Raw genomic sequence first — 27,231 nt, 5'->3', positions numbered from 1 at the left:
CTGGGATTTCATTTAGGAGCGTGAACCAGAAGAAAAAGAAAAAGAGAAAGGAGGGGGTCATTTTGCTTGTTTTGATGCCCACGTGTCCCATTTTCAATTATCCCTCTCATCCACTCTCACTGGGATGCAGTGAGATGCCTACAAATGAGCCATGAGAGAATTTCAAAGGTTTGGATGCTCCATTCGGAAAACTCAGTGAGAAAAACTGTGCACCTCTTTGGGTTGTGAAACTTGACTTGAAATTGCTTGACAACAAAGTCTCCCTTGGGGTTTGGGGATTTTGAAAAGCCTGAAGGACTTTGTGTACCTGATTAGGAGATTACTATTTTCACGTTGCGAGATCTTGCCCTATGGATTCTCGACTTTGCTTAGTAGGTATAACACCACTTAAACTTTAAATACCTTTTTGAATAATACAAGTTGGATTAATTTTGTTTAGCTCTTAACCATCTAAAGTTAGTCATCTCCTCTAGACTGGTGGCTTAGAGCTGTCTGTGGTCAGTGGGGCGTTCCCAGAAAGCGATTTGTATCATCTACAATAAGTGGGCTAAACTGCCATATGGACAAATTTCTCTAACCCTGTTAACGTGCGGGAGTTGAGGGGGCTGGGGTTACAGTGAGATTTATCTTGCTGAAAGGTTTAAGCTGTTTAACGTGAGTCAGAAAATCTGCTCTCCAGCTGCCATAAATTTACTGATATCCATGCATACGGTTATCAACCGAGTTGTACCACTTTACATTGACTGTAGATCTGGATCATTTTTATTTATTAGTTTATTCTTTTTAAAAAGTATAATAGTATGAGATGTTGCACTAATTATGCTCTAGTTCTGGGTCAGTAACCATACATGAACGGTCAGTCTGATTCCTTAGTAGCAATGAAGTGTTTTCGAAGAACATGAGAATTGCTACAGAAGACAAAACCAACAGTCTATTTAGTTAAGTATGTTGTTTGTGATGAGATAGTGCCATATGCTGGCACTGATATACTGGTCTCCGAAATGTGTTAAGTATCTGGGTTTTTTTTCTGTCTCTATGGCTTCCTTTGAGATGTTTCCAAACACAACTTTACCCATTCGTCACATGTGTTATGATGAAAACAACTACGTTTGTGGGCTGAGTTTGGATGACACTCTAGAAATAGATCCAGAAGCCAAACTTAGTGGTTGCTCCTGTTCTCCTTATGTCATAAAGAGGTAAACAATAACCTCTGGCCACTCTGAACGTCTCTGTCTTCCGGCTTGGCACCCTCTGCTTCTCGTGACCAGCTGTGTGCTCAGCCCCTCCTCCTTTCCACCTTTATCCCTTTTATTCTCACCCTGCTTTTCATCACTCCCTTATCTTTTAGTCTCCTCAGTCCTTAGTTTCTTATCCTGTTAACCGATCTGCTTTTATACACCTTCACCACCACCTGTCTCCTTGAATTGTGAATCTAACACATCTGCTGCCATTTGTCATAGTGCTTTTACATCATCCCTCTTCCCCCCACCTTTGCCCACGACTGTCTAGTCTTATTTATTGTGTACATCCCGTTGTGTCCAGGGCTGGCTACTACTCTGTGTAGTGCCCCCTTCAGTCCCTTAAGTTTAAAAGTTTCTCCTCTTTTCAAAATTTCTTGTCGTCTGCTCAAATATTAGAGCGAGCCGCGTGGCACAGTGGACAAAGAAGCAAACAGGGCTAACAGGATTTTTGTGATGTCAGACTGTCTCAAAACGTCCCTTTCTTGCAACGGAGGATTAATAAAAGCCAAATGCCCCCTCTTTGAAGTAGGACTTTGGGATTTTGCAGTGTTAATTTCCTTTTTTTTTTTTTTTTTTTTTTTATTTAATTTTGGGCAAGCTGTGAGCCAGGTCAATGGTCCCGGTTTGCTGAGCAGTACAGACACAGAGATGACTGCAGAGCAGGTTTGTTGCCAGGGCGGAGAATACCGGTGTTGGCAAATTGAAGTCCTGACTTATAATTCAAGGGGTGGGGGGCAGGTCAGAAGAGCTATGAATGCAAATTTGGAGAGAAGCTTTTTTTTTTTGTTTGTTTGAGAATTGTCCCGATTATTGTGCTGGTTGCCCCGGGTAAGCCACCTTTCAGTTTTCGATGATGTGCTTGTGTATTGTTCATTACTGGGAAGCAGTTTCAGATATTTCTGAAGGAGAAAAAAAGTTGGTAATTGGCCTTTTTCTGCTTTACATCTATCTCTGAAGCTCCATCTGATAGTCATCCTGTCAAAACTGTCAAGAGAAGTAAAAAGCAAACAGCCTTTTTAGCCCAAATAATATATTTCAAGGTTTCCAGTTAAGCTTGAATATTGCATTCCCGGGAGTAGGGAGGTATCTGTAGTGCTTTGGTCAAGCAGAGCTCTTTGTGTTTATTCATTTCCCCCTCCCCACCCCCCATACGCACCAGTTAAGCTGCTCTGCTACATTGGAGAGAGAAATATCAACACTAATTTGTTTTTTAGCTCAGCTAAAGTTACCCATCCCAGTTTAGGGCAAAGTGCTTTTTCATACCTGAAGGTAATTTTGCTAACCTGGCATATTTAGCTGGCCTGTGCCCACTTGGTGAATGCCGTTTGCTGTTTATTCCTGCCTCGATCATTATCTGTGAGAAAACACGCGTGAATTTGAAACTGGGGTTCTCTTCAGATAAGTAAGGCTGATTGAGGTATCTCAAATCCTTATACCAGTATTTTGGATCCTAAACATTCAAATGAAATTCTCGTGAGGATATGTGGTTTTTGCACGTTACTTGTGGCTGAAGGTGTGCCTGGACTTTCTGTGGGAATGACCTTGCTCGGAACAGGGATATATCCTTTCCTGGCGGTAACCCAGAAGCATGGAAGGATGCATGCGGTTAAAATTAACCAAATATTTTGCTGCTTCTTCCAGGGAGGGAGGTGATTTATTTACTTTTTGCAGAGTCCTGATTTCTATTTATGACTCTGTCAGACAAGTCCAGAACGATCTTGGATGATTCACTCAATCCCCCTCTGCTTCGCGGTCGTCTTAGTTGCAAAGTGAGACTAATACTATGCACCTGCCTCACTGGAGCGTTGGGGGATATTTCATCAACGCCTGTGAAATGCTCCGAGAACCTCCATGAAAAGCAAACCATAGGCATCTGAATTTTAGGGGCTTTGATGCAGCTTTTGAAGTACAAAGTCTTTGGTTCTGGAAACAAAGAAAACTCTGTAGAATTGTAATGTCTAAATGCAAAATCTCCAGCCCTAATTACAAGTTATGTGGGATTGTTTGTAGTTTGACCCGAGCTTCACTCTGTTGATGTTGGATACCTAGAAATAAACCAAATCACCATGTCACGCCATGAAACAGTCTATCTGTTTAATAAGGTATTGCATCCTTGTGACCTAAGGGGAACAGAACACATCACTAAACCTGTAACTAAACATGGATCTCTCCGAGGGTGGGGAAAACAGAGAGAGCAGACTGCTGGTCATGATTGCAATAGCCTGAATGGCGAGGATGCTTTCCACCTGACTGGGATTTAATGCAGGATGAATTCCTCTTAAGATAATTTGGAGTTTTCTAGACGCATTTTTTTTTTTCTTCCCCCCCTACTCCCCCCCCCCAGACAAATGTTTATTCAGATTTTTTGTTCAGCGTAGTTTGTTAGAATATGTTATTTTTGCCTCTGGCACTAACATATGGATTTTCTATTTGTGTGACAAGCAAGATAGCAGTTTACTTAGGAATTTTTGTTCCACCTGTTGCTCAAGATCCCCAGCTTAGAATCTCGCTCTTTAGTTGGAATTGTTTTCAGGCATCTACTGTGGCACTTGATGATGTTACAAAAAAAAAAATGTAGAAATTCAGCATGTGAGCTGCATAATTTCAAGTGGCTGTCCAGATATCAGATCTTTCTTTCCTGTGGATTTTTCTATCACCTTGCATTGTGCTAAACAATAATACTAATCCATTCAATCACCTTGAATATTTTGCTAATCTGTACTTATCCTGTGAAGCTATCTTCAGTATTTAGATAGGAAACGCAAGCTGAGACTGGGGAAATACAAAGTGATTGTGATGTTCTTTTTCTTTTGAAGGCAGCATTTGATGTCATCTCTGTTAAATGCACATGCTTTCCAATTGGGTCTCATGGTATTGATAATCATGGACTATTTCTGTGCCCGGCTTTTGTTTAGGAGCCATTACAAAGCAATCTCATGAATCTTGTTTTCTTTCCTGTGTGGCAGTGGTGTTAGCGTGTTTCTTTTCTTTGTCAATGACATTAGCGTGTTGTTTTTGTATTTAATCTGCTTTGTTGGGATGTTCTGCTCAGAATGTTGTGTGGTGTTTTATCCTATGGGTTTTACTATGGTGTTATTTATCTCGGTTCATGTATCTTTCATTCCATTATTATCATATGTTCAGAAAACAGATGGAATAAATGGAAGAAGGCACCTGTGTCCTTCATTTAAAAAAAAAAAAAAAAAGGGTTTTATAATAAGTTAGTTAGAAACCATGTAGGAGCATGGCCTAATTTTTGAAAGGAAGTTTTGAAAAAAAAAAAAAAAAAAAGTTGTATTATCTTCCTCCACCTGGATTTTCATCTTCCTTCTCGTCATTTCTAACCCTGTTGCCAAAACTGCTTTCTCAACTTTAAAATCTTTCTGGAATTAAGTGGCTTCTGGATCTTGACAATGCAACATTTTGATGCATGTGTTTGTCACATCCTGATTAGATTGGTATAACTCCTGCTCTCTCAGGTCCCTCTCAAAACTCAATTCATAAACCAGAGTTTCATACAAGATGCTACCACTAGGGTGATGAAACAGAGAAATTCAATCATACCACGCATAGGTTATCCATTTTCCAGAGGCTGATGGGAGAGATTGGATTTTCAGAGCTTTTCTGGGCTGTTTTGTTTTGGTTTTTTCTTTGCTTCTGTTCTTGTCTTCCGGGCTTCAATACATTTTCTTTTAAAGTGGAGAAAGTCATTTTCATCTTGTCTTTCCCTGGCCACGAAACTATTCTTTCCATATGCTTCCATTACAGGTGAGCCACTTAATTTTGTACGCTTCAATCTCTTTCAAGCACATGCATGGTCAGGGTGACCCATTTCACTACTGTCAAAGTTTGTTTTATTTTATTAATTCTGCCCTGTGAGTTTCAGATAGGGATACGGCAATGTTCTTGGCAGACATTCAGGTCAAGCCAATGTAGAGGAATGGTTTGATTTTGAAGGCAATGGATTACTCTTTTCTCTACATGCCTCCAGTAATCCCATTTCATGAGCCTTACAAACAAGTTGCCTTGCATTTTTTCTCAGGAGGCAAGAACCAACAGTCAGCTTCTGAATACTTGAAGGTGGGAGCACTAACTACCAAAATCAAAGAACTAAATCAGTCCACAGTGGAAGCCACGTGACTCTCATCTTAGTCTTAGCTTGATAAAAAAAGGTATCAGGACTGTCAGATAATTTTTTGTCTTGCCTGCCAAATATTGAAGTACTTCTCAGGGCAGAGTATTGCTGAAGGGACTGATTCCTGAACCTCAGCAGGAGGATGACATTGTGGGATGAGTTGGGAAAACAAGGACTGGTACTTGGCTTCCTCATACCAGAAGCAGTGGGTTTAGAGGCTTAGGCGTGTAGACTGAACTAGTGCCACTAATTTTTTTGTCAGTGATGCTTCGAAACGAACTTACCAGGAGAGGCACTGCAGGTGCTAAAGCAGCGAGCAACAATCTACGCAGTTAATCATTGTTTTTACTACTGTGGGAAACAGCAAGCTAATGGCTGTATCAGCTGGGAAGATGAACTTTGTTTGTCCATTTACAGCTCAAATGAACATCTACATGAATCTGTAATGGAAGCAAGCCATGTCTCTAATCACTTCATAATCACTACAAGATCACTGCACTGTCTGTCAACTAAAAGGTATAGAAACGGGACCCCATCGCAGATGAGTATTTTGAGTTTTAGTCTCATGTGAACTTGGATATGAGCAGAGGGTGAATTTATGAAAAATAAAGGAGGGGAAATGTAAAATTCAAGCAGACTTTGCAGGCTTATAAAGAGACTTAGCTCAGTGTGAGTTCTTTAGAAGCTATTTCTGTGGCTTTCTCTAGAAGGTTATTAGACCGTTCTTATTTTTCCAAAATCTGTTCTCCTATTCTGAATTTTAACTGAGATTTTAAAAGGTCGTCTTTGTTAAGGAGAAAGCAACATTTGACAGAGCTGGCTTATTTTTGACAATCTGGGGGTTAGCAGTGTATGAAGAGAATTGTTGTTCCAGTCCCAGTGAATGAATCAGGCAAGCTTCATCTTTGCTTCTGACTTTCCCAAGGCTTTAAACAGTTTTTGAAATGTTCTCTTCGCTCCAGGCTCCCTAGTTCTCAGTCTCCCTGTGTGTCTAGAGGACACTGTCAATATCCCCCTCCCACCTCTATATTCTGAGGATGAATTGTTTCATGTTTGTTTATGCTAAGCCATGAAAGCTTGAAATTGAAATCTGTTTGCTCCTCCACTTCCCACTCATATATGTTCTCATTCATTGTACATTTTTGCTATAGGATTTTATCTCAAGGGTGCTGAACTGTGTGAGGCTGCAAACATGCATAAAGAAAAATAAGTCGTTCCATGAGCCTGTGAAGTCTGCTGTCCCACAGCTGGGCTCTCTTGTGTCTACCCAGGTTCGAGTAGCAACTGAAACGTTGAGACTTTCACAGAATTAGACGAAAAAGAGATTAATGTAGACCTCTTGAGGTCTTCAGCCCAAGTACCTTCTCAAAGCAGGGCTAACTTTGGTGTTACATTGGTTACTTAAGGCTTTTTACTGTCAAGTTTTGAAAATCTCCATGGATAAAAAGTCATAATACGGGAAGTGTTTTTCCCATGTGGATTCTCTGTTGCCTAATAAAGGTTGACTTCATTACATAATCTTTTCGGTGGAGGTGTTTGCAAGATCTCCGTCTTTCTCTTTTGCCTAGCTGAATATAGCATAGAACTTACAGGAACAGAAACTCTTCGAAGTTATTGTCAAATTTGATTGAAGTTCACCAGTTGACCCAAAAGTTACCGAAATGTAACACAGGCATAAACAGTATGACCTAATCAGCCTTGTTTCCTTTAACTAAAAGGAGACAAGTCAAATGGTAAGTCTTTCCCCTCCAGTGCTATAGGACAGGATTTAGGACGTTATGTGCTGTGATCTCTAAATTCCTCTCTGGTTCCAGCTGGACATGGTAGAGCTTAACCCTCTTAAAGTAGCAGCCGTGGTTGAATGAGGGCGGCATTCTCCTGCGTGGAGTCTGAATCCCGGGACAGGAGGGAGTGATTTCTAGTGCCAGGCATATCTGCTGGAATCTCTTTCAAGCAAAAAAACTCACCAAAAACTCCTCTCAAACTTCCGATTTCTCTGATATCTGTACACTGCTGATTGTCTGTGGGGACCGCTTCTCGTGGCACTGCCATGTCACTGTATTTCATCTCATCCGTTTAGAGGTACCCAGGGAGCCAGATGAAGAGCAGAGCTCAGGCCTGGCTGAATTTGCAAAAGAGCTTTAAGAGCATCTTCCCGCCTAAGCCTGACCTTTTCCCCTTATGCACGCATGCACGCACGCATTTTATATGTACGTCTAAGCCTCTTTACCGTTACATCTTTTTTTTTGTGAAACCGAGTAAAAACTGGCCAGTGGGTTTAAAAGTTAGGTGCAGTAGAGGTAGAGAAGGACAGACAGGCAAACCCAGGCTTTTGTGCATGCTCAGGATGGTTATTCAAGTCTTTTTTTCTTAAGGAGGCAGACTGAAGAGTGGTACTTCTGTTGCTCTAGAGCAGATGTGGTGAGGAAATGGAGCCCTGACAACAACCAGCATGGAAAAGCAAAAGGTATTGAGTGTTGCAACATGCACAAACACATGAGGGTTTGTACTTTTGAACGTGAGGCGATCTTGCACTGAATCTCCTTCCGCTGCTGCGGCATCTTTCATGCCACACGTAATGTTCTTAAGAGGACATTTCAACAGAGGATGACTCTTGCGCCTGTGGTGCTGACAGTGTCAGGTGTAAGAAGTTCTCAGAGCTGCTGTTGGAGTGAGTATAATTTTCCCTGTGAAACTTGGCTAAAGTGATATCGGGCTTGTGCTCTACCTATTCACTTTTGGAGCGACAGTGGGCAAGGTCGCCAGTGAACCAAAAGATGGTTGAGCTCTTTTGTTTCAATTTGCTTACATGATTTTAATGTACCCGTGTATCTTACTGCTTTAATATTCATCAGTAATTTCCGACTGATTGAAAGGAGAGTTCACTAGAAAAATAATATAGACCATAATGCCAGAGATGTACACTTAGACTGAAGGGTGCACTCTCATCTGAGGCTCTCGGCCTTCTACAGCTAAGTTTGAAAGTGAAGTATCTAAGGGTGAGAAGAGATGAATAAAGCCAAGTCCAGTGACATGTCATAATTTCACATTGGATGATGTCTCAAAGGATCACATAAGAAAATAAGATCAGTTCTGCATGGCAGGTTTAATTCAAGGAACTGGACTGACAAGACGTCTTTCATTTATGAATATTTAGGCAACACAGCTGTGTTTTTGATTAAGTGAGCTCAATGTTTAGGGTGGGACAAGAAGGATGCTAAGATCGGCTTCCACCTGAAATCTTTCAGGGTCTGCCTGTATAACGGTTACCCGAAGATTTAGTTTGGCATGGTGTTTCATCCTTACCTCCTTTCTTCAACTGTTACATGTCTTTGGTAATCGTATTCTTCTATACATCACAGAAAAGGGTATAATAAAAAAATTTCTATTAACTAGTAGATAAAAATCGCTTTTCTGACTTTTTTCCCCCAAAGTGCCTATTTTTGAGGGATAATATCAGAAAAAAAAAAAAAAAAAACCACAAATGCTCCAAATCCCTGAAGGTTTAAATTTTTCTGATTTAACATTCTCATCAGGATTCTCATACTAATCTCTCATTGTACCATTATTCATTGCAATGAGATGTTTCAGTGCTCCGGAATCAAAATGTGTAGTTTCAGCTTGGCTTGGTATCAAATCGCATTCTGCTGGTGCGTTGCAGTGACTGATAGAAGTTACAGTTTGAGTGCTTTACATTCCCATTCTTCTGCATCCGACAAATATCCGTATCAGACAACTGACCCATATCTCATGTGATGGCACCAAATCCCCTCGTACATTGTTCTGAGTTGGTAAGAGGAGATGTCGTGGAGTATTATGAGAAATATATCTTTGCCAGGTAACTTGCCTTCTAGGGTGCATAGTGCGCTTAACTGATGGGATTGGTGGAAAATATAAAGCCTAAGTGATTTGAGGCAGAAATTGGTAATGGAACAGAGACCACCACGGTGTCAAATAGTTCCTCCTCCTCTGTGTTGTTTGGGCTGAGGCAATACCACACAGCGAAGCTCAGATGGTAAAACTCTGCCCCTTAAATTAACAAGTGATTGGAAAAGATCTGAGCCTGATTTAACTCCCTTTGAAAGCATCTGGGCTTTTTGTTGATTGCAATCAGAAACAGATCAGGGCTTTATAGCTTGCCTGCCATCTTCCGAAATGTTATGTGACAAACAAGACACTGGTATTATTTCTGTTATGAAATGTTTGTTATTTTATAACAGCGGTGATTATGGGAAGAACATTTGCATCATGCTCAGAGTTTCTAGTGGTCTTTCCAAAGATGAAATGGTCTGGGTTTTGGTCTGTGTACCTTATTTGGGTTTTGTGGTTTTGTTGTTTTCTTTTGTTTAGAACTGGCTTGGCCTCACTGTTCCTTTGCTAATGCAGACTAGTCAGTTGGCAGGTACTAAAACAATCTAGTAGAATAAGGTTAATCTTCTCTCTTTAATTAGATAGCAATATGTAACACATCCAGTGGGCCAGATGACCTTGAAAATTAAAGTGAGAACGGAGATGCATTTGAGAGGAAAAAAAAAAAAAAAGTTATGGGGGGTTTGAGGTAGAAGGAACAGGAGGAAATGTTCACTGATATAACAAAACCAGCTCATACAATCCCCTTTCTGCACCCAAACCCTCAGACGATTTGTCTCATAAAATGGACTGGGATATCTTATTGCTCCTACAGGCATTTTCGAAGTGTTTGTTAAGTGTGAAGTAGTGCAGTCTTGTTGGAAGTGAACCTCACCAAAATTCAGGGTCTGTCAGAAAAACTTTCTGCGATTCCCTAAATCACTTAATCTCCATCTGCAGAGCCTAATGTATCCCCATCACCAAAGTATTTCCTCTCCAAACACCATGGAAGGTCAATAATATAATTATTTGTACAAGAGAAGAACTGAGGCATTGCAATTGTTCCCTGGGTTGCATTAGAGGCATTAACAGTCTCATGTTGTCACCCTACGTGAACCACTGGGTCATTTTCCCCTCTGCCGTAATTTTATGAGACCCGGGGTTTTGTTCGGGACTTTCCATACAACTGTAAATTTTTCACTTAGTAGTGGTAAAGGGACTTTGTATTGGAGTGCCTGGCTAACGGACACATCCCTGACTCCACCTTTTGATGAAAATTACCCGTGCTAACTAATGAAGCAGGGGTAGGCTGCTAGCAGGCAATGTGTATAGGTTCAGTAGCGTGGTGCAGAGACGATTAAAGGGGCGTTCTCTCCCACCAACCCAAAATAGATGGATATTTACATATCCAAAAAGTCATTCGCAAGCTGAACGAGTTACAGACATGGCGAGACTATGCAGGAATAAAATCGGTATTCTGGCTGCGTGTGGGAGTGAGAAATACCTCAGTGTGTCAGAGCCTGTTAGCAAACACGGTTATAAAAGGAAGGCAGCAATCGTGCTCTCTGGCGTTGGGCAGTTATGCCCCCCTAGTTAGCATTCAGCCCGCAGTTTGCCAGTCCCGCGTTGCTTTTCTGTTTGCCATTTCATCAGAATAGTGCACACCTTCTTGACGGTTTTGGTATCGAGTCAAACCCTCGCTTCAGGATATCAAAGAGGAAAAGGCCTTTGCGGTGATGGAGATGCATGACTTCTGGCTAAGTTTTGGCAATGACCTATTGCGAATGTGTGTGCAGCATCACTGCCTTTGCATAAGTGATGTTCTGGGTGCAGATAGTCTGGTAACCTGAAATACAGCGGAGTACTCATTTCATCCTATTCGGGACAGTAAGGGCAAGATCAGGTACAGAGCTGACCCTAACCACCACGAATTAGAGCAGGGCCTCAGACAGTTGAATGCAGCAGTATCGGGATCCACAGGTATTAAGGAATTAAGGTAGAACGGGAAAAAAAAACAAACCCCATTCATGATCCAGTAAGGTTTTACCATTTTCTAGTAACCTTCGTCTGTCCTAATTCCACAAACTTGGATATTTCTAATATTCTAACCACTCGCATTGCCATTTTGGGATGAGATTTGGAAAAGCTTTGGGTACAGTCAGCTTCAGCTCAAATCAGTTAGATGCCAAACACGTAACCTGCTATATAAATTTAAGTCCTCTTAAACAAAAATCCTGTCCTTGGCCTCTCGCTCAGATACGGTGGCCCAAATTAGCAGGTGTCTCTTATGTAAGTCACTTTTTGTCGCAATTGCTCTTTCATGAATCGGGGACAATGTGGTCCCCTCTTGTACCACTGCTGTTGGGAAAATTAGTCCATCAGTGTTTGTAAAGGAGTTGTCTCCTGCAGCGCTAAGCACTTTAGAAAAGCCATGAAGAACTGAATAGCTCTGTCCTCGGAGCAGGCTTTGAGTAGCGTGCAGTAAGCGGGAGCCTAGGGCTGCATATTGAACAATAAAGGAAAAGCCAAAATATTGAATAATCCGCTCATTAAGGAACAGCGTTGATCCTGTGCACAGAAGGAAGCACGAGCCCTGTGGAAAAACACCCCGTGCTCCTGTAGTTAAAGGCTGTGTCATAATACTGACAGACGCGGGGCTGAATGAAGGCTGCACGTATCTGTGCAGCTGGGGCATAGCCAAACTTTTAAGAGCTCAACTTTGTGACATTAAGGTTGTCTCCCTTGACTGCAGCTTTCCGTGTGTAATAGGCCTGACAGTAAAAGCTGAACCATCTTTTTGGGGGTGTTTATACGATGCCGCTCTACGGGGAACATGGCACTCCTTTCCTCTCGCCCGAAGGTGAGTAGGTTAAGCAAGACTGCCAGGGTCATCTGCCAAGAAGTGTGTGAAATGGGTGTTGTAACGTGGGGAAATGTCGTTCTACAACAGCTGGAGTGTTCTTTAATAATTGTGAGGCGTGTTGTGCATCGGATTAGTTGCATAGTCTGAGAAGGGGCAGAAGTGGGAACAAAAGTATAGTTGGAGAAGAGCCGTCTCTCCAGAAACGCGTACGTGTATATTAGCAGTTTTCTGTGAACATCTGTGACAAGTTTACCTTATCTCCACCCAAACTGCCAAATGGGACAAAAGCAAGAAAAGTAGAACGATAAAGAAATACAAATAGTTTAAAGAAGGTCTGCCTGTCCGAAGGGAAAGGTTTGGAAGGAGACAGGATTAGGGCATTGTGTGGAAGTGTCAGGCAGACTGGGCAGGAGGGCCTAGAGGAGCTTGACCAGTTGACAGCACTCACAGAGGTGGGAGTCCAGTAAATTGAGTACGTGTGAAGTTAAAATTCTCTTTCTTAGTGGTTTACAGCTTGTGATCCATGTGTTGCGGGTAGCTTTTGGACTACATCAGAAAAGAAAGTTCATATAATACTGCATTATGGTCTACGTACGTGAAATTTCTGAAGGGTCAATGACTGCAGTGGAAATTTTTCGGGATCCAAAAGCTGGAAAAAACCCACTGTCTGCTGTGTTCCTCTCATTAAGTCAATGACATGTTTGGTTTTGAAAAGGCCAAACAATGAATCAGGCTTTAAAATGGAAGATCTGTAGGTGTTCTCAGTAACTTGGTTAAAGCATCTGGGTGTGCAAGATTGATGTGGCAGCGTGACTCAGCCCGCAGCTGGGAGTCAGAGTCCCAAGAACACCTTCCAGGAGCAGGAGAGACAAGACCCACTCCTGCAGAGCGTTCGTTTGGAGAGATCCATGCGTGGGGCCAGACACGCACTTCCTATGGGAGAACTTTGCTAAACTATCACTTGCCTCCCAGGGGATGTGCTGGAAACCCTATCCCTTGAAAAACTGAAAATTGGACTTGGGCACCGTGCAGGAAAATATGTGGGGGAGGATGAGTTCTGTGCCAGCCGCAGGGATGAGCTACGCTAATGATAGGATCTTACCGTCTTACGTCCCAGGCACGTTCACAGGGTGGGATTCTCCTAACTGGGGGACAGGGTTTTATTTCCAGCATTCTGCATCGTGCCCAGGAATCCTTCTGGCATTACTGAGGACCCGGGGTGTGTAAGGAGAGTTAAATACTAGAATTGAGATATATCCTGAAGATCGGAGAAGGGAGCCTGCCCGTGTCAGGCAGGGGTGCGTGTTCTCCCTGATGCGTGTGCCTGTAACACCTATTACCAGCTCTGAGAAATGCATGTATTCATCAGAAGGAGAAAATATCCCTTTGTGTTTATTCTTATTTAACATTGTTTACACAGAAAATGGAGAAACACATCTTTAACCGTCATGTACTATTTAAAATTATGTCAGTACGCCATGCAGTGCTCATTCTGTAAACATCTACTCCACCGTGTGGTCTCTGGGAGCTAATGCTGTTCTGCTCTGTGTGGCCACTTGTGTTCTGCCTGGAGCACACTGCAGTGGTTATGTTAAATAGCCTTTGTGATGGTTTCCAGAACTCTGAATTAAAATGCAGAAAGATGAGGGGCCGGGGGAGGTTGGGAGGGGAGATTCTCTGTAGCTGGAGTGTTAGGATGTCTTGCTACCTAATTGCCTTAGAACATGTGGGCTGAATCAATCCTCTTTAATGAATAATAGGCAAATGCATAAATCGCAAACCCCAAGCACCCAAACGGTGAAACGCACGCTAATGAAGACTCTGACTTCAACATCAGGTTGAGAGTTGATTTGTAAAATGTCGTGAATATAGCAGGTTTAAAATGATATATTTATTAAAAGAAGCAAGTCTTCCATGCGTTCCCCTTGTATTCGCTCTCTCGTCCTGCACACCTGCTCTTCCCGCACGACATTGCAGGCTGCAGTCTCGCAGCAGCTTCTTGCTATAACTCTTGCTTCGAAGAAGTGCAACAATAGAGACCAATTACCCTCTGTCTCCACTCTTATTGCAATAAGCCTGAGGAGAAAAAAAAAAAAAAAAAAAGGAAAAGTGAGTGCACCCCCTCCCCCCACTACCCTTTCAATTTCAAATCCTAACCCTGTTGGTATTGCCATTTGTGGATTTGAACTCCCCGGCTTTGTGTGCGGCATTATCTGGAGATTCACCTGGTACTGATCCAATGAACCAACGCAACCTTACAAAGCTGAAGGGAAGAGTGTAGAGTTCTCTTTGTAATAAATCATATGCCATGAAAAAGGATTTCTTTAACTCCTTTCCTCCATTATTCTCCATATCTCACCTTGTGGAAATGGGTCTGTTAGTGAGAGACTTAGACTCACATAGTCGGAAAATGAACAGGGGAGGGAGAACTGAAATGAAAGGAATGCAGAGTTCCTGGAGGTTTCTGTAACCTGGAGATTCTAGAAAGAAGAGGCACAACCCGAAAAACGAGGAAGCAGCCCTAAAAATAAACCCAGCATAGGCCTTGGTACTAAACCTTCTTCAGTTCTAGAAAGGGACAAGGATGTTTCCATTAAAGTGGCTGCATAAGGAACCCTTAAAACCAGTGATGAGTTAAGCCCCCAGAGTCAAGGAGGTTCTGTCCAAATAATTGCCCAGCAAGCCGAATGCTGGTCTGAACATCTTTGGTTTTACTGAGTTGAGCTGGTAACCTCTTGAGATCTGGCTGCCTCCCAAGTAGGGAGGGATGAATACTGCAAAATGTTTCAGTTTCCATTTCAGTTTTGAAACTCATTTGCTTTGACTGAATTTGCACAGTGTTTATGTAAATTTATAAACACTGTAATAAATTTATCTACTTACAAAGAACAGAAATTTTAGAAAAAGGCTGGAGAACATTTGTGAAATGCAAATTCTAATTCAACAAGTATAATCACAGAACCTGATTTAAATGTACATTCAGTCATAAAGCATAAACATAGTATGTGGTCTGTATATCTAGCAAACCCTAACAAGCATAATCCAAAATTCAAACAATTGTTAGCAGCTTAAATATTTTAAACTACATATATGTCACTTTTTGTGGCGGCAGTGACTATGTGACACACAACCCAGGTTTTCACAATATGGATGAAGACCACAATCATGTAATAGTAGCAGTTTGCTACTTTGCTTGTTACAGAAATCTCACCTACTTCTGACTACACTTTTTTCTAACTTATGAGAGTATGCGCCAGCACATCATTCTTATCTGGCTCCATGTCAATACTACCTGCCGCGTTTATAAGAGCATTCATGGGCATGGCCATTAAACCTCATGGAATGGGCTATTCTCCAGTGCCCTTACTCTGGAAACGTTCATCTCCTCCAACCTGCATTAATTTTGAAGCTGCTTTTGTCTTCCTTTGCACCTCTTGGAGTCTGTACTGTCTCCTTTTTTGCTCTCCTCCATATGCCCTTTCAAAGATCGTCCTTAAGCAGTTCTTTGATAGAATTTAGGGGCTTGTTGATTTTGTACTGAGCACATAAGTTTCTTTACTGCACAAAATAAACCTAATCTATATAGGACAGATTTGGAGGCCCTTTCTAAATCTGGGGAACCCTTACAGTCACATGAGGAACCGTAGTGAAGCCAATGTCAACACTTGCAGTCTGAGTAAGAGAGCTGTCTCAAATATTGAAAGATCCTGCATTATATCGGAACACAGTTGTTTCCCGTTGTAGAGCTGCTGTTTCCAGAGTCTACCTGTATTTCTACTTTGCCTACCCAGTGCTTGAAGCAGCAGGTAAAGAGTTAAGTAATGGAAGCAGCAAGCAATATGTACTAGAAATGATCTGGTTTAAGATTGGTAGGGGGAATTAAAAAGCGGTGCAAGATGCAATTTTTAAGTTATCCTGTTCAAGCTCTTGCATTGGAGGTATTAGCCACAAGGGAGACCACATCATCTGGGAGCAAGAGAATATAACGAATGCAGGGTCTGTAATAGGCATGTGGGAGACTCTTACCGTATGTTTTGGTCGTGTCCTGATATACGTGAGCTTTGGGAGACAGTTCTACGTGTAATAGAGTCAATAATCAAATCTGAAGTACCAAGGAACACAACTTGATGTTTCCTTAGAGAGACCACAAGTTTGCAACAGATGAATAAAAAGAGAATGTGGTAGATACAAATTTGTCTTTAGGCAAAAAGGAAAGAAAAAAAGACTTAAAAACAGGGGAAAATAAGAAAATTTTACACTGTTCCCAAACTGGAAAGAAATAGTAATGCCTACATCAGAAATTTAATTAATTGTAGTTACATCGATAAAGATGTGATATACCACATCAAAGACTAGCAAAATGATATTTGGAAATTAATTTGGGTTCCTATTAAACAGAGCTCAGAGGAGCTTCCCAAATGAAAAGCTTGTTTGTATTGCTTCCTTCTGTTTATAAAGTCTTCTCAAGTAAAGACAACTATTTTCAACTGTTCTTGTTGTTTGAAATGAATGCTGAGATTCATCACTAACCAGACATTCGTGGCAAATTCAAATATTGCAAATTGCAATGCCTTAGTATCTTACAGAAATTAGATATTGCTTACTTCTGTTCCCTATAGGGCTGGCTTATATAAAATTATCTAAAAAGTCCCAAACCCCAAATTTGATATTGTCAATCCGTGTTTGAATTTAAAATTTGCTTTTGGTGCTCAGTAGCTTGGCCATTTCAATGTGCTTTGGAGATGAACATAATGGAATCAAAATATACTTGTTGTCTGTAGTGTTATTAGTTTAAAATATTCTTAAACCAAAATGTGAATGTGACATATTAACCATATAAGGGGACATGATTTCAGGTTCTGATCTCTTAAGAAAGTTATCGTGTAGAGTGAGCATGCTGTTTTCTTGGGAACTCTGCCAAAATACAGTAAAACTCATGATAATCACCACAGTTTCTGCTTTTGTTAAATGAAAAACTCATTCCTGTGATTCTGCCCTTATACCAGTTTTATCCCAGTGTAATTCTACCCGTGTCTCTGGAAGTGCTTCTGATTTTATATTATGGTTTGTGACTTCAAAGGAAGATAGGATTTAGTAGAACTGAGTGGAGAGAGTTTACATGAAGAAAAAAAAAAAAAAAGGGAGAGAGAGAAATCTTATATAATATGTTTTGCTTTATAGTGGGATGGAGACAACTATCAGAATTGTCTGTGGAATTGTAGCTGTTCAATTGTCCAGAGAAGAAACCCATCTGTTCTCTAGACAAGCAGACAAGTGACCACCAAGACAAGGAGGTGGCTTCTTCCCCACAGCGAGCCATCCGGCTCGTCTGTACAGCAAGTCAGCAGTGATGGAGTTGCAGAGGTGGCAGTTGGGTGTTGGAACTCCCAGGCAGCCTGGTGGTTGGGTTGTCTAAGGTCAAGGAGCACGGCAGCTCCTGCCTGCTTAGCTTCCCATAAGGATTTTTACAGAGGAATATCATGTTAACTTTGTATTTTTTGGTTCATAGGAAAATATTTGTTCATCATTTTTGGAAATGAATTTAATCCTCTGGTTTCACCCCCTCACTTTTCTTAGCATTCCACCTCTCTGTCTTATTTTCTATTTGGGTTTGATGTATGCAAACATTTGCTTCAGCTGTTAGAGAAATGAGGCATTTTCCTTTCTTTTTGCCAATTAAACTTATGTTTTTCAGTCATCAGATTCTTAGAATTTTTGTCAAAGGATAGCGCTACTGGAGTAAATCTCTATTGTTTGCATAGGTGTGTTCAAAAGATTAAGGCTGAACAGACATTCTCATAATAGACCAGGGATCAATGAAAGCTCTTCTTTTCTCAAGAAGCTTTAAGGCTTAGCAGTGAGGTTGATTTTTTTTGTTTGTTTGTTTGTTTTAAATGTAGAGGAAGTTGCATCTCTGCCTGGGCTTTTAATATTTGTGTGGTCTTCCACAGAATTCCTGAGCAAGATCTACCCCAAGTCCCTTTGGTCCCAACCTCAGCTTGAGACAACAGAAGAGGTTTTCTCCCTGCTTGTGTCAGTGGCCACAGCTTGCCTAGGCGATCTCTGCAGTAGGCAAGGGACATGATTTCCCCCTCCCATTTGTGCCACTTTCAGCTTTTTTTGTTTCTTCGGCGTTCACTCTAACAACAGCCCGTTGAGTTTCAATGGGATTTCACAAAGAATGGGATATTACTCCGTGGGACAGGGAGCAGCAGAATCAAACTCAAGGCAGTGTACGGAGAGGGATATGAGTCAGGGCAGGAAGGAGAAGCCAAGGTGGCACACGCGCTTCAAAGCCCACAAGATTTGATGGCCAATAAGCATTTTAGCTTAGTGTCTTGGTCGACTAGCTTTTGTGTAGGCAATTGCACGAGGGGAAGAGACTGAGGCCCTGGGTTAGTGGAACAATTACGTTCATGCTTTAAATCCCTTAAGCACATACTTAATGGCCATTGATTTCAATGCTCTTAACAGCTTTGCTGAGTTAAGGCCTGACTGAGGGCAAAGTAAAGGCCTGGTGATGTGGTTTATTAATCGCCCTCATAGCTACAGACCCCCCAGCTAGACCACTGAAGGCCTTGAAGGGTCTTCCAGTGCCAGCATGGCAAGCAGGCAAAAGGCAAAGGATAGAGTGTGACCATACGTGTTGTGGAGGGGAAGAAGGCTGAATGACCAAAATTCAGTTGATGCTCTGCTGTTCGTGTTATTTCTAAAAGCGGCCGTTGCTGCAGGCTATCCTCGTCTTCAGGGGAGCATTTGCTTTGTTTTGTTTTTTTTTTTTCCATGAGAATAATTTGTTTAAATACATCAGCTGCGGAATGTAGCCCTAATTCTGCAGCCGGAGCCAGAAGAGGCTGCAGCCCATATACGTCCTTTGTGTGTTATTGTTTTTTTTTGTGTGTGCAGGTGCTCCCTGATGGGGTTTGATTTAAACCGGCACTGGGCAAATCCATCTCCTTGGGCTCATCCCACACTGCACGGAGTGAAACAGCTCATCATTGAGATGTACAACAATCCGGTGAGTGGGGAAAGGTGGTGCCAGAACAGGCACTCGCTGAGGTACCGACTGCCTCCTGCCGCAGGGTTGTGCGAGATGCCAGTGACTCCGACGTGGCTTTAACCTAGCGGCAAACCAAAATAAGAGAGAAGTAGGCAAGCACCACCCCCGCCGCATGAGATCGGGGAACATCTGTGCCTTTTGTCACAGGGAGCATCAGAGTGGAGAGAGCAAGCGAAATGAAGTTCAGCTCAGATTAAATATGGAATAATTCTGAAAGCAGGGCCTAAATTCAATCGAGCTGCTCTCGTGATGTCCTGAGCTGGATTCGAAACAGCAGGCCCCCCAAATTGAGTTACTGAATGGCATTGATGTTTAATCCAGAGCTCCGGCAGGGGTTGCTATGTAGCGTGCAGAGCAGGAGGGGGATAATATTTGCAAATATTATATAAACACACACGCACACACTCATGCTCACTCAGAGAAGCAGAGGTGTTCTTGAAGGTGAAATCTTAGCTAATCAGAGGAGATGGATTGCAGAGAATATGGAGAAGAGGAGTGGGAGGGAGGCAGACAGCTATTGAATGTTTGACATCAAAGCGCAGAAGGATTATTGAACGTGGCACCTAAGAAAAACTGCTGAACAAAGATGGAGATGGGTAGGAAAAAATCACTGCCAAAAAAAAAAAAAGAGGAAATTTTTATAGATGATTATTTTTTCTGTATGGAATTCCTGGTATTTGCCCTTTCTTTTTGCTTCCCATTATGGAGATGGCATTTGGATCTTTAATTCTGTGAACTATTGCTAATCTTTTTTTTATTATTTTTTATTTCTGTTAGTGTGAAAAAGGACCTGGTTTGCCTCACTAACAAAGAAAGAGGATTCTTAACCCTGGCTACATCATGCATGGGATAAGAGCTCCTTTAATTTAACTCCTGATTCTCCCAATACATCTTAATTGGACTGTTTCCTACCCCGAATAGCAAGACAATTTTACTTCTAGATGATGGAGAGAGCATGCAGACTGCTTTGTCTGAGAAGAAAGGGTTTTTTCCAGGAATAAAGAGGTCCTTAAACATTACAAGAAGGTTGGGTGTAGGGAAATGCTTCTAGCTAGTAAAGCAACAAATCCTGACACTATTAGAAGTCACTGTCAATAAAAGAAAAAAAAAAAGCTATTCTTGGGCAGAAAAAAAATTTGTTTCAGCTTTGTCCCATTCCTGGGAAGCTCTGAAAACTCTGGTAGTTTCCAGCTGCCCTATGTGTGAAGAATGAATTTATTTGCTGTAGTGGCTAAAATGAAAAATCAAAAGAAATGTTTGGTCAGAGTTGGTCTGAAATGGAAATCTTTTTTTTCCCTCCATCTCTCCCACTCCTCCCCAGTGATCAGCGTAAGATGAACCAGTTCCATTTCATTTCCTTCTGAGAGAAAGAAAAAGGACCCTTTCAAACACAAGTGTAACATTTCATTTTCAGGGTTATTTAATTATTTTTAAATATTATTTAGGAATTTTTTTTTTTTTTGGATTAAACTGCCAGCAAAGTTCAGGTGGCTCTTCAGAGTTTCATTTCTCAGGGAATTAGCTACTCGCCACAAAACCTCCTTGTCTGCTTTTATCATCCCCTAGTCAATACCAGCCCTTCTGACAGTTTTAGAGACTCTCAGCAATACAATGCAGTATAAGGGATTATTGTTTTTTTCAGGCAATACCAGATTCTTAGTCCCTCTGATCCAAGTAATATTTATATGAAGAGCCCGTATCCCAAGTGCTGGGACAAAAGGGGAAAACACGACAGTTCCCTTTAGAGAGGGCATGGGACTGCACGTGTGCCATGCTGCTTTAGCAGTGACTGGTTTTATTAAGATAAATATATATATATATATATAAATAAGATAAAATATCAAGAGATTAAAAAAAAAACTCTCCTCCTGACGGAGTGCCAGAATAAAAACCTGCTTTGAATCAGTTCAGGCTTCTAAAGGTTTTAAGCACTGTCCAGGTGCAGAGCGTAACTTTTAGATGAGTAACACATGATAGATGGTTGGCCGCAAGCGTGGGTGAACCAGTTGCAGGGGGGCTGTTGGCAACCTGCCACAGATCAGGGATTATGCATTTGAACACATCTGTCCTGCCACCCTCTCCTCACCTGAAGTCTTCCCGCACTGGGGAATAGGAAATGAAATAAAATGCAGTGTCAGGTTCCCTGCAAAATAATGTAATAAAAAATAACCTTCCTCCCTCCCATTCTAGACAAGATCTGCCGTGAGGAGCTGCCCACAAGAGATTGGATTGTTTAAAGCAGAGGAAGTTCAGCTTCATGTTGCTATTGCGGAACGGCTCAGTGCAGGCCTTTTAGATGTATTCATTCCCTTAAATCATTTAAGGAAAATTAGCTGCCATAAGAGCATAAAACCACATTTTAAATATTGCTGTATAGGAGGATTTTTCTTCTGCTGCTGCAGTATGGAAGATAAGCTGTTTCCTTTGAAAAAAAGTTCATTCTGGAGGGGGGAGGATGACTGGCACAGAAATAAGTGAAGTGGGTAAGAGGCGCAACGCACAATGCCAGAGCTACAGTGATCCCAGCGCCGAGCGGCCCAAGGCTAAGTGTTTGCTGTAGCTACTGTATAAAAGTAACCCAAAGCACCTGTGGTTCCCTGTTCTTCTGAGTTATACAAACTGTGCTTATTTTATTTTTAAAGTGCTTCAAATTCCATAATGACCGTATCATCTTTAGGGAGGGAGTGGATGAGTTAAGAAATCGGAGACCGATAGGAAGCTTTTGAGCTCCACGTCACTGATTCGGTAACAGTCACTCCCGATGGTAAGCCGCTGTCATCGTGCTGGCCTGTGTGAAGTGAGGGGATATTCTCAGCTGTTTCTAGTGGTGCCAGTCTTCCAGATGAGACTGAAGTGACGGACTTGCTCTTTTAGGTCATGTGTTGTTGGCTTAAGGTATTTCTGTTCTTAAGTACCTTTCCCTGCCCGTACGCCAGACATCACTGCTTTCTCACCTCTCCACCAGATGATAGATGTAGAAGGTTCCCCTGCCCACGCTGGAGCAGGTCAGCGGAATTAGCTCAGAAAACAAAGGTATTGTTTAAACCTCCTCAGCTGACTTTCGTCTGAAGTACATCAAAAGATGTTCGTATGAGCTGTTCCAACCGCTGAACCGTGGGGCCAGGAAGTTCTGCTTGGGCATGATAACGCGCTTCACGTCGAGAGCTGTTTGGGGACCGAATGTCTAGGCAAGGAGTCTAATAAAGCATACGTGCACAGCTAGATTGAAACACGTGAACGATCTGATTGAATTCCGCAGCGTTCCTTGTGTGCTTGCAGTTGAGCCGCTGAGTTATCTCTGGGATAACTTGAAGCCTCAGAGAGGGCAGGAGAACTGCTTGATTGTTGAGCAGGTTATATGTGGCCATCCAGCACTTCTCCCAACAACCAAATGCACCCTTTAAAGCAGATTTAATGAGTGAACTTAGGTAGCGTGCTCAGTGTCAGCTCAGGCCCCTTGAGTATGGCATTGTGATATGGTCTTTAATCACAGGGGCTCGTGTTATTCTCTCCGCTACACCCCTGCCTCACTGAGTTCTCCAAATGGAAAACTTTCACATAATAAGCAGCTATTCAGCGTTTTGTTTTAGCTTCAGTGTTCATTGTACAGCCCTGTCCTGTATTTACTGTGCACTATTCAGATCCTGCTCTCAGGATAGAATTGTTAATCTCCTCGTGGGCTTTTTTGTTTCGCTCATTGCTGTACCCTGGGAGCATTTCAGAAGCGTTAATTATTTTTTGAGGGACCCCTGTGAGAGGCAAATGCATTATCCTTGTATGGATAGGAAACAGAGGCAGAGACAGTTATAATCAGAAGTACCTACTCATTTGAGATAGGTAATTTGAGATGCTTGGGATCAGATTTGTTTCGTGTCATTCACCAAGGCTTGGTAAGTTCACTGTCTCTTTTCTACCTCTTCCTTCTTCAAGGAAAATTGGGATAGACTATTTCTGTCATTTGAAGTTCTTAGGACCCAGAAAACAAGGAATAGGCAGAGACTGACTGCTTGGGAAGAATCTGTTTCAAGTGATTTGTCCCCTTCAAACGGAATCGCAGAGGCAGGATGCAGTGCTCCCAGGCACTCTCACTGCGACACCGTGCTTTGTCTTCTCGCATCCATTTCTTCTGTCCTGCCTGTTTTCCACCTCCTGTTGTCATTGAAGCTGGAGTCCTACATGCATTAGACACTGTACGCCTTGTGCCCTGAGTGAGCTGGAGACCTGACCAAAAAGAAAGCAAAAAACCACCCACCTGAGGTGTGCTCATTAATTATCATCTCCTTTGTCATGCACACATATACCAAAGTCTTAAATTACTTCTGCGTAGGCAACTTTTCTGTTTCCATTCCATTTGGAGTGCTTGTCGTTGCAGCCTTTACATATGTTTAATACTATTCTGGGTGAAAGTTTTCATTGATTCAAAGCAAAACATACAGCTGAAATGAAGGCCCAGCGTGCTGAAATCTGAGTCATCTGCTGGGCTGGAACCTTGAGATGCACCACATGGATATCTGCCACAAGAACTGATGAATTTACTGATAGAGGATGGCAATCTGCTATTGCTGTGGACTGGTGTGAGGGAGGGAAAGAGACACTTTGCCTGTGGGCTTTGTTGGGTATCTGCTGACAGCAGAATTAATAATAAGAAAGGATGACTAAACATAATACTGCAGGCATGGGGCGGGGGGGGGATATTTAAGGCTGAATGACACCTTTTATATTTTTGAGAAATTTTTTTAAGATCCCATGTGCAGGCGTAGACTTGAACAAAAGCATATGTTTCCAATCTCTCTGAGGAGGCCTTGTTTTCGACCCAGGTAGGCTTGGGTGTGCTTGGGTGTGCTTGTACGACTACAGATGAACTAACATTTGGCTGATAAGCCAATGTAACTCTGAATTCTTCAGCCAATGACTACATTCCTCTCCATAAAGAGAATATATCTACTGTCTTCCAAACCTACTGAACATACACTCTTCTGGTTCTGTGTTATCATCTATCTCTAGACCCTTCTTTAGAGGCAGATGGATACCCTTCGCTAGGGCTGGCTCCCCCCAGTGCATCATGAACCTTCGCTACTGCAGGAAGACAGTAGAGATAGCTTGGTCTGGGGAAAAGGCCTGAGCTGATTTTGGAGTTTCAGCTCGTTGTTTTCCCTGCTGATAAACCCAGAAAGCGGGTGAGGTTGAATGTTGAGGGGTATGTGAAGCAGGTTAGCGTAACCCAGTTGAAGGGAAACACATTATCTCCCTGACAATCTGTAACTCATTAGAGCTGACTGTATTACTCAGCTAAGTGGTTTCCCTAGGTTTTCCTGTCATGATCGCCAAAGAGCACAGGCTCAGCCCTCCCCTGTGCTCACAGACTTTCTTTTCACTTTTGGTTTCTCCCATTCTGGTACTGAGCTCTGTTCATCCCCGTCAGGAGATTACACATGTTCTTACCCCTCCAGACCACTCCCCCTCTTCCAAAGGTGCAATTCAGCTGTTAATGCTTGATGTAGGCCCTTAGTCACTGCCCTTCTGCATACTGCTCCTGATGGACGGGTGGTGTCTTCAGCCACTGTTTAGAGTGGAGACAGTAAATGTTGTTCAACCTACTTCTTTTCTAGACCTTCAGCAGCATCTAGGGCATACTATCAAGGACAATAGTTTTGACTGTGCAGGAGCCATGTTCAATGTGTGGTGATGTGGGAGTGCTCCACGTGCTGCGCATCCAACCCGCAACTTTCTTCATGATCCTGAACTTCTGTAGTAATGGAAATCAGGATCTTTGTTTTTCTAGTGTCCCTGGTTATAAAGGCAGTGCCATATTTTGAGGGAAGCATTCTGGTTCCATGGGAAACTAGGTCACAAAATGAAGACTTAGAAACCTGTAACTGACGTGTTGCAGCTTGCAACTATCCCTAATGGCAGGACTGCTTTAGTGACCTCCCATCTTCTCTGCCTTTGGCAGTGCGACATTTTTCACCAGACAATTCCACGTTTAGAAAAACGCAGCTGGTCTCCGAGATGCAAGTGTTTTGCTGGAGCGTGACATAAATTTTATTTTTGTCTGTCCTGCAAATTGTGTCAATCTTAGAGGCTCTGTTTCCACTCGTCTTGTGAAATGATGTTATTAGTATTATCATCAATGTGATACTGGATAGTTGACAAATAAAGTATAATAACAGATTTTGCAAGGGTTTCACATCAAAATTGTACGCTTAGCCGTCTTATGCTATAAGCCCACAAGTAGCATTATCTAATCTAACATTTGAATGACTGGAAGCAATTGTCTTCTTTTCAAAAATTCTTCTTTTCCCTCATCATCTCCCCTGCTCCTGTTATAAATTAGAGCAGCAAAGTGGAATGTATTTCACTGGAAAATTATAAGCTGATTCTCATTCCAGCTGAAACCAGTTTAGATGTTAATAAATGTTTGGAAAGGCTGTGGGCTGGGGTTTGGTATTGCTCAGATATCGCTCAGAGCCAAACAAATCAGCTGAGGTCTGCATCATCTGGTATATGGAGTCATAACAGATTAACATAGGGTAATGAGATCTGTGGCATAACACGCTACCTGGCTCCATTTTGCTGTTAGCAGAGCTCTTAGACTTCCTTTGCCAGCTAAACAACACAATAGTAATGAATAATCATTGTTAACACAATATTGAATTTTAACAACCTACTAGGAAGTGATGTTCAAATAGTTCCTCGGATGTCCTGCGTTGTCATTTCTACCTGATGGTTTTCATTCAGACATCAAAACAGCTATCATCAGGCATCATTTTTTTGCCAATAATTCCCAACCTAATGTAGTGCATGTTCTTCCGAGTTCTTCTTGGGCAAAATGGCCAACGTGCTGCCTCTTATTTCTCTCCTCCTGAAATAAGAAGAGGTAATATCTCTTCTAATGCAGTATGTGTTCAGCTATGATAAGCCTGTGGCTGCTTTCCGTGGTAATGTTTGCGTTGGTGCCAGTTTGTTGACATTGTAGAAATTCCCCGTACCACTTCTATCTTGCGAGTCTCTATTGACTGAAGTGTAACTTTTTAGCATTGCAAATATTCCTATTTCAGTTCTCTGTTGTTCAAAACAGTAGTAAGGACAACCTTTGTCTCACTGGTGCTAGAGCATAATTTAACAATTTGACATGCAGATCAGTGTCTGTCTAGCTTTTGCTAATAGGTTCTTAGGATTTTGACTCTATTTCACACCTTACTGTTGGGCTAGCATAGCATATAGCTAGCATTATACTTCATATAGACTGTTTACAAGTAGTCTCATTAAACTCTGCCCATTGTTAAATACGAATACATTGGGTATCTGCTGACAGAAATAAATGGCTTGCACATGATGAGTTTGCTAGCTGTGGTATTTTCTCATAAGCAATCTCGTGAGAGTGGGAGTAACAGTTGAGAAGAATTCCTCAGTTTCTTTCACTCAGATTTAACAAATCTACTTCCACTTTATTCTGCGGTAAACATTCTTTCTTGACCTCCTAATATGTTCTGTCTTTCTGCTATGTAAAGCAGCTTCTGATCTTAGCATCTTCCTTCCCACGGTCCCTTAAACGCACACAATATTATGAGAAACTTGCTAGCAGCAGAGCTAGTTTGGCACTAGAACAGATTATTTACAGGAGATGCTGAATCTTGTCCACTGGAGAGATTTATGATAGCTATTTATTGGAAAGGTTTAAATAGAGTTAATTCCCTTTTGAGGCAGTCAAATAGACTCAATAATCTCTACAGATTCCCTTCGCATCCCCAATTAATCTATGATCTTTGCCCCTTCTCTTTGATTTGTTTTCAACATGTGAACTGCCTACATATATATCGTCATATATATCTCTCTCTATATATAAAAGTGAATACATAATTTCTCTGGTAACATCTTAGGAATCATTGACACTGTTCGATGAAGTTCCACCTGGAACTGTGAACTCCTTCTTAAAGCGATAGTCATGGAAGGGGAGTGCTGTTCAGGCCCCACTCTGCTAATAGCCTTCTTTTTTGCAAAGGCTCTGGGAATTACAAGCCACATTTCATCTCAAGTAGACAGGCTTTTTGGTTGGTTTTGTTTTGATCGCGCTGACATGTTC

The 27,231-nt window shown here is 41.9% G+C and overlaps 1 protein-coding gene across 1 annotated transcript in view; it reads left to right on the top strand.

Annotated features, from left to right (window-relative positions):
• Positions 1-27,231, top strand: part of LOC309672808 (BEN domain-containing protein 5) — a gene marked incomplete at both ends in the record, with an annotated part of 984,871 nt that overhangs the window by 799,735 nt on the left and 157,905 nt on the right. The window contains one exon of the mRNA XM_082484407.1: positions 18,995-19,106. Coding sequence (XP_082340533.1) covers positions 18,995-19,106 — 112 coding nt within the window. The remainder of the gene's footprint in view (positions 1-18,994; positions 19,107-27,231) is intronic.

The sequence above is a fragment of the Vanellus vanellus genome (genome assembly GCF_965231255.1).
Source record: "Vanellus vanellus genome assembly, chromosome: 5".
Taxonomy (NCBI): domain Eukaryota; kingdom Metazoa; phylum Chordata; class Aves; order Charadriiformes; family Charadriidae; genus Vanellus; species Vanellus vanellus.
Note: the sequence above shows the minus strand (reverse complement) of the source record. Positions and strands in the feature narration are given on the sequence as shown.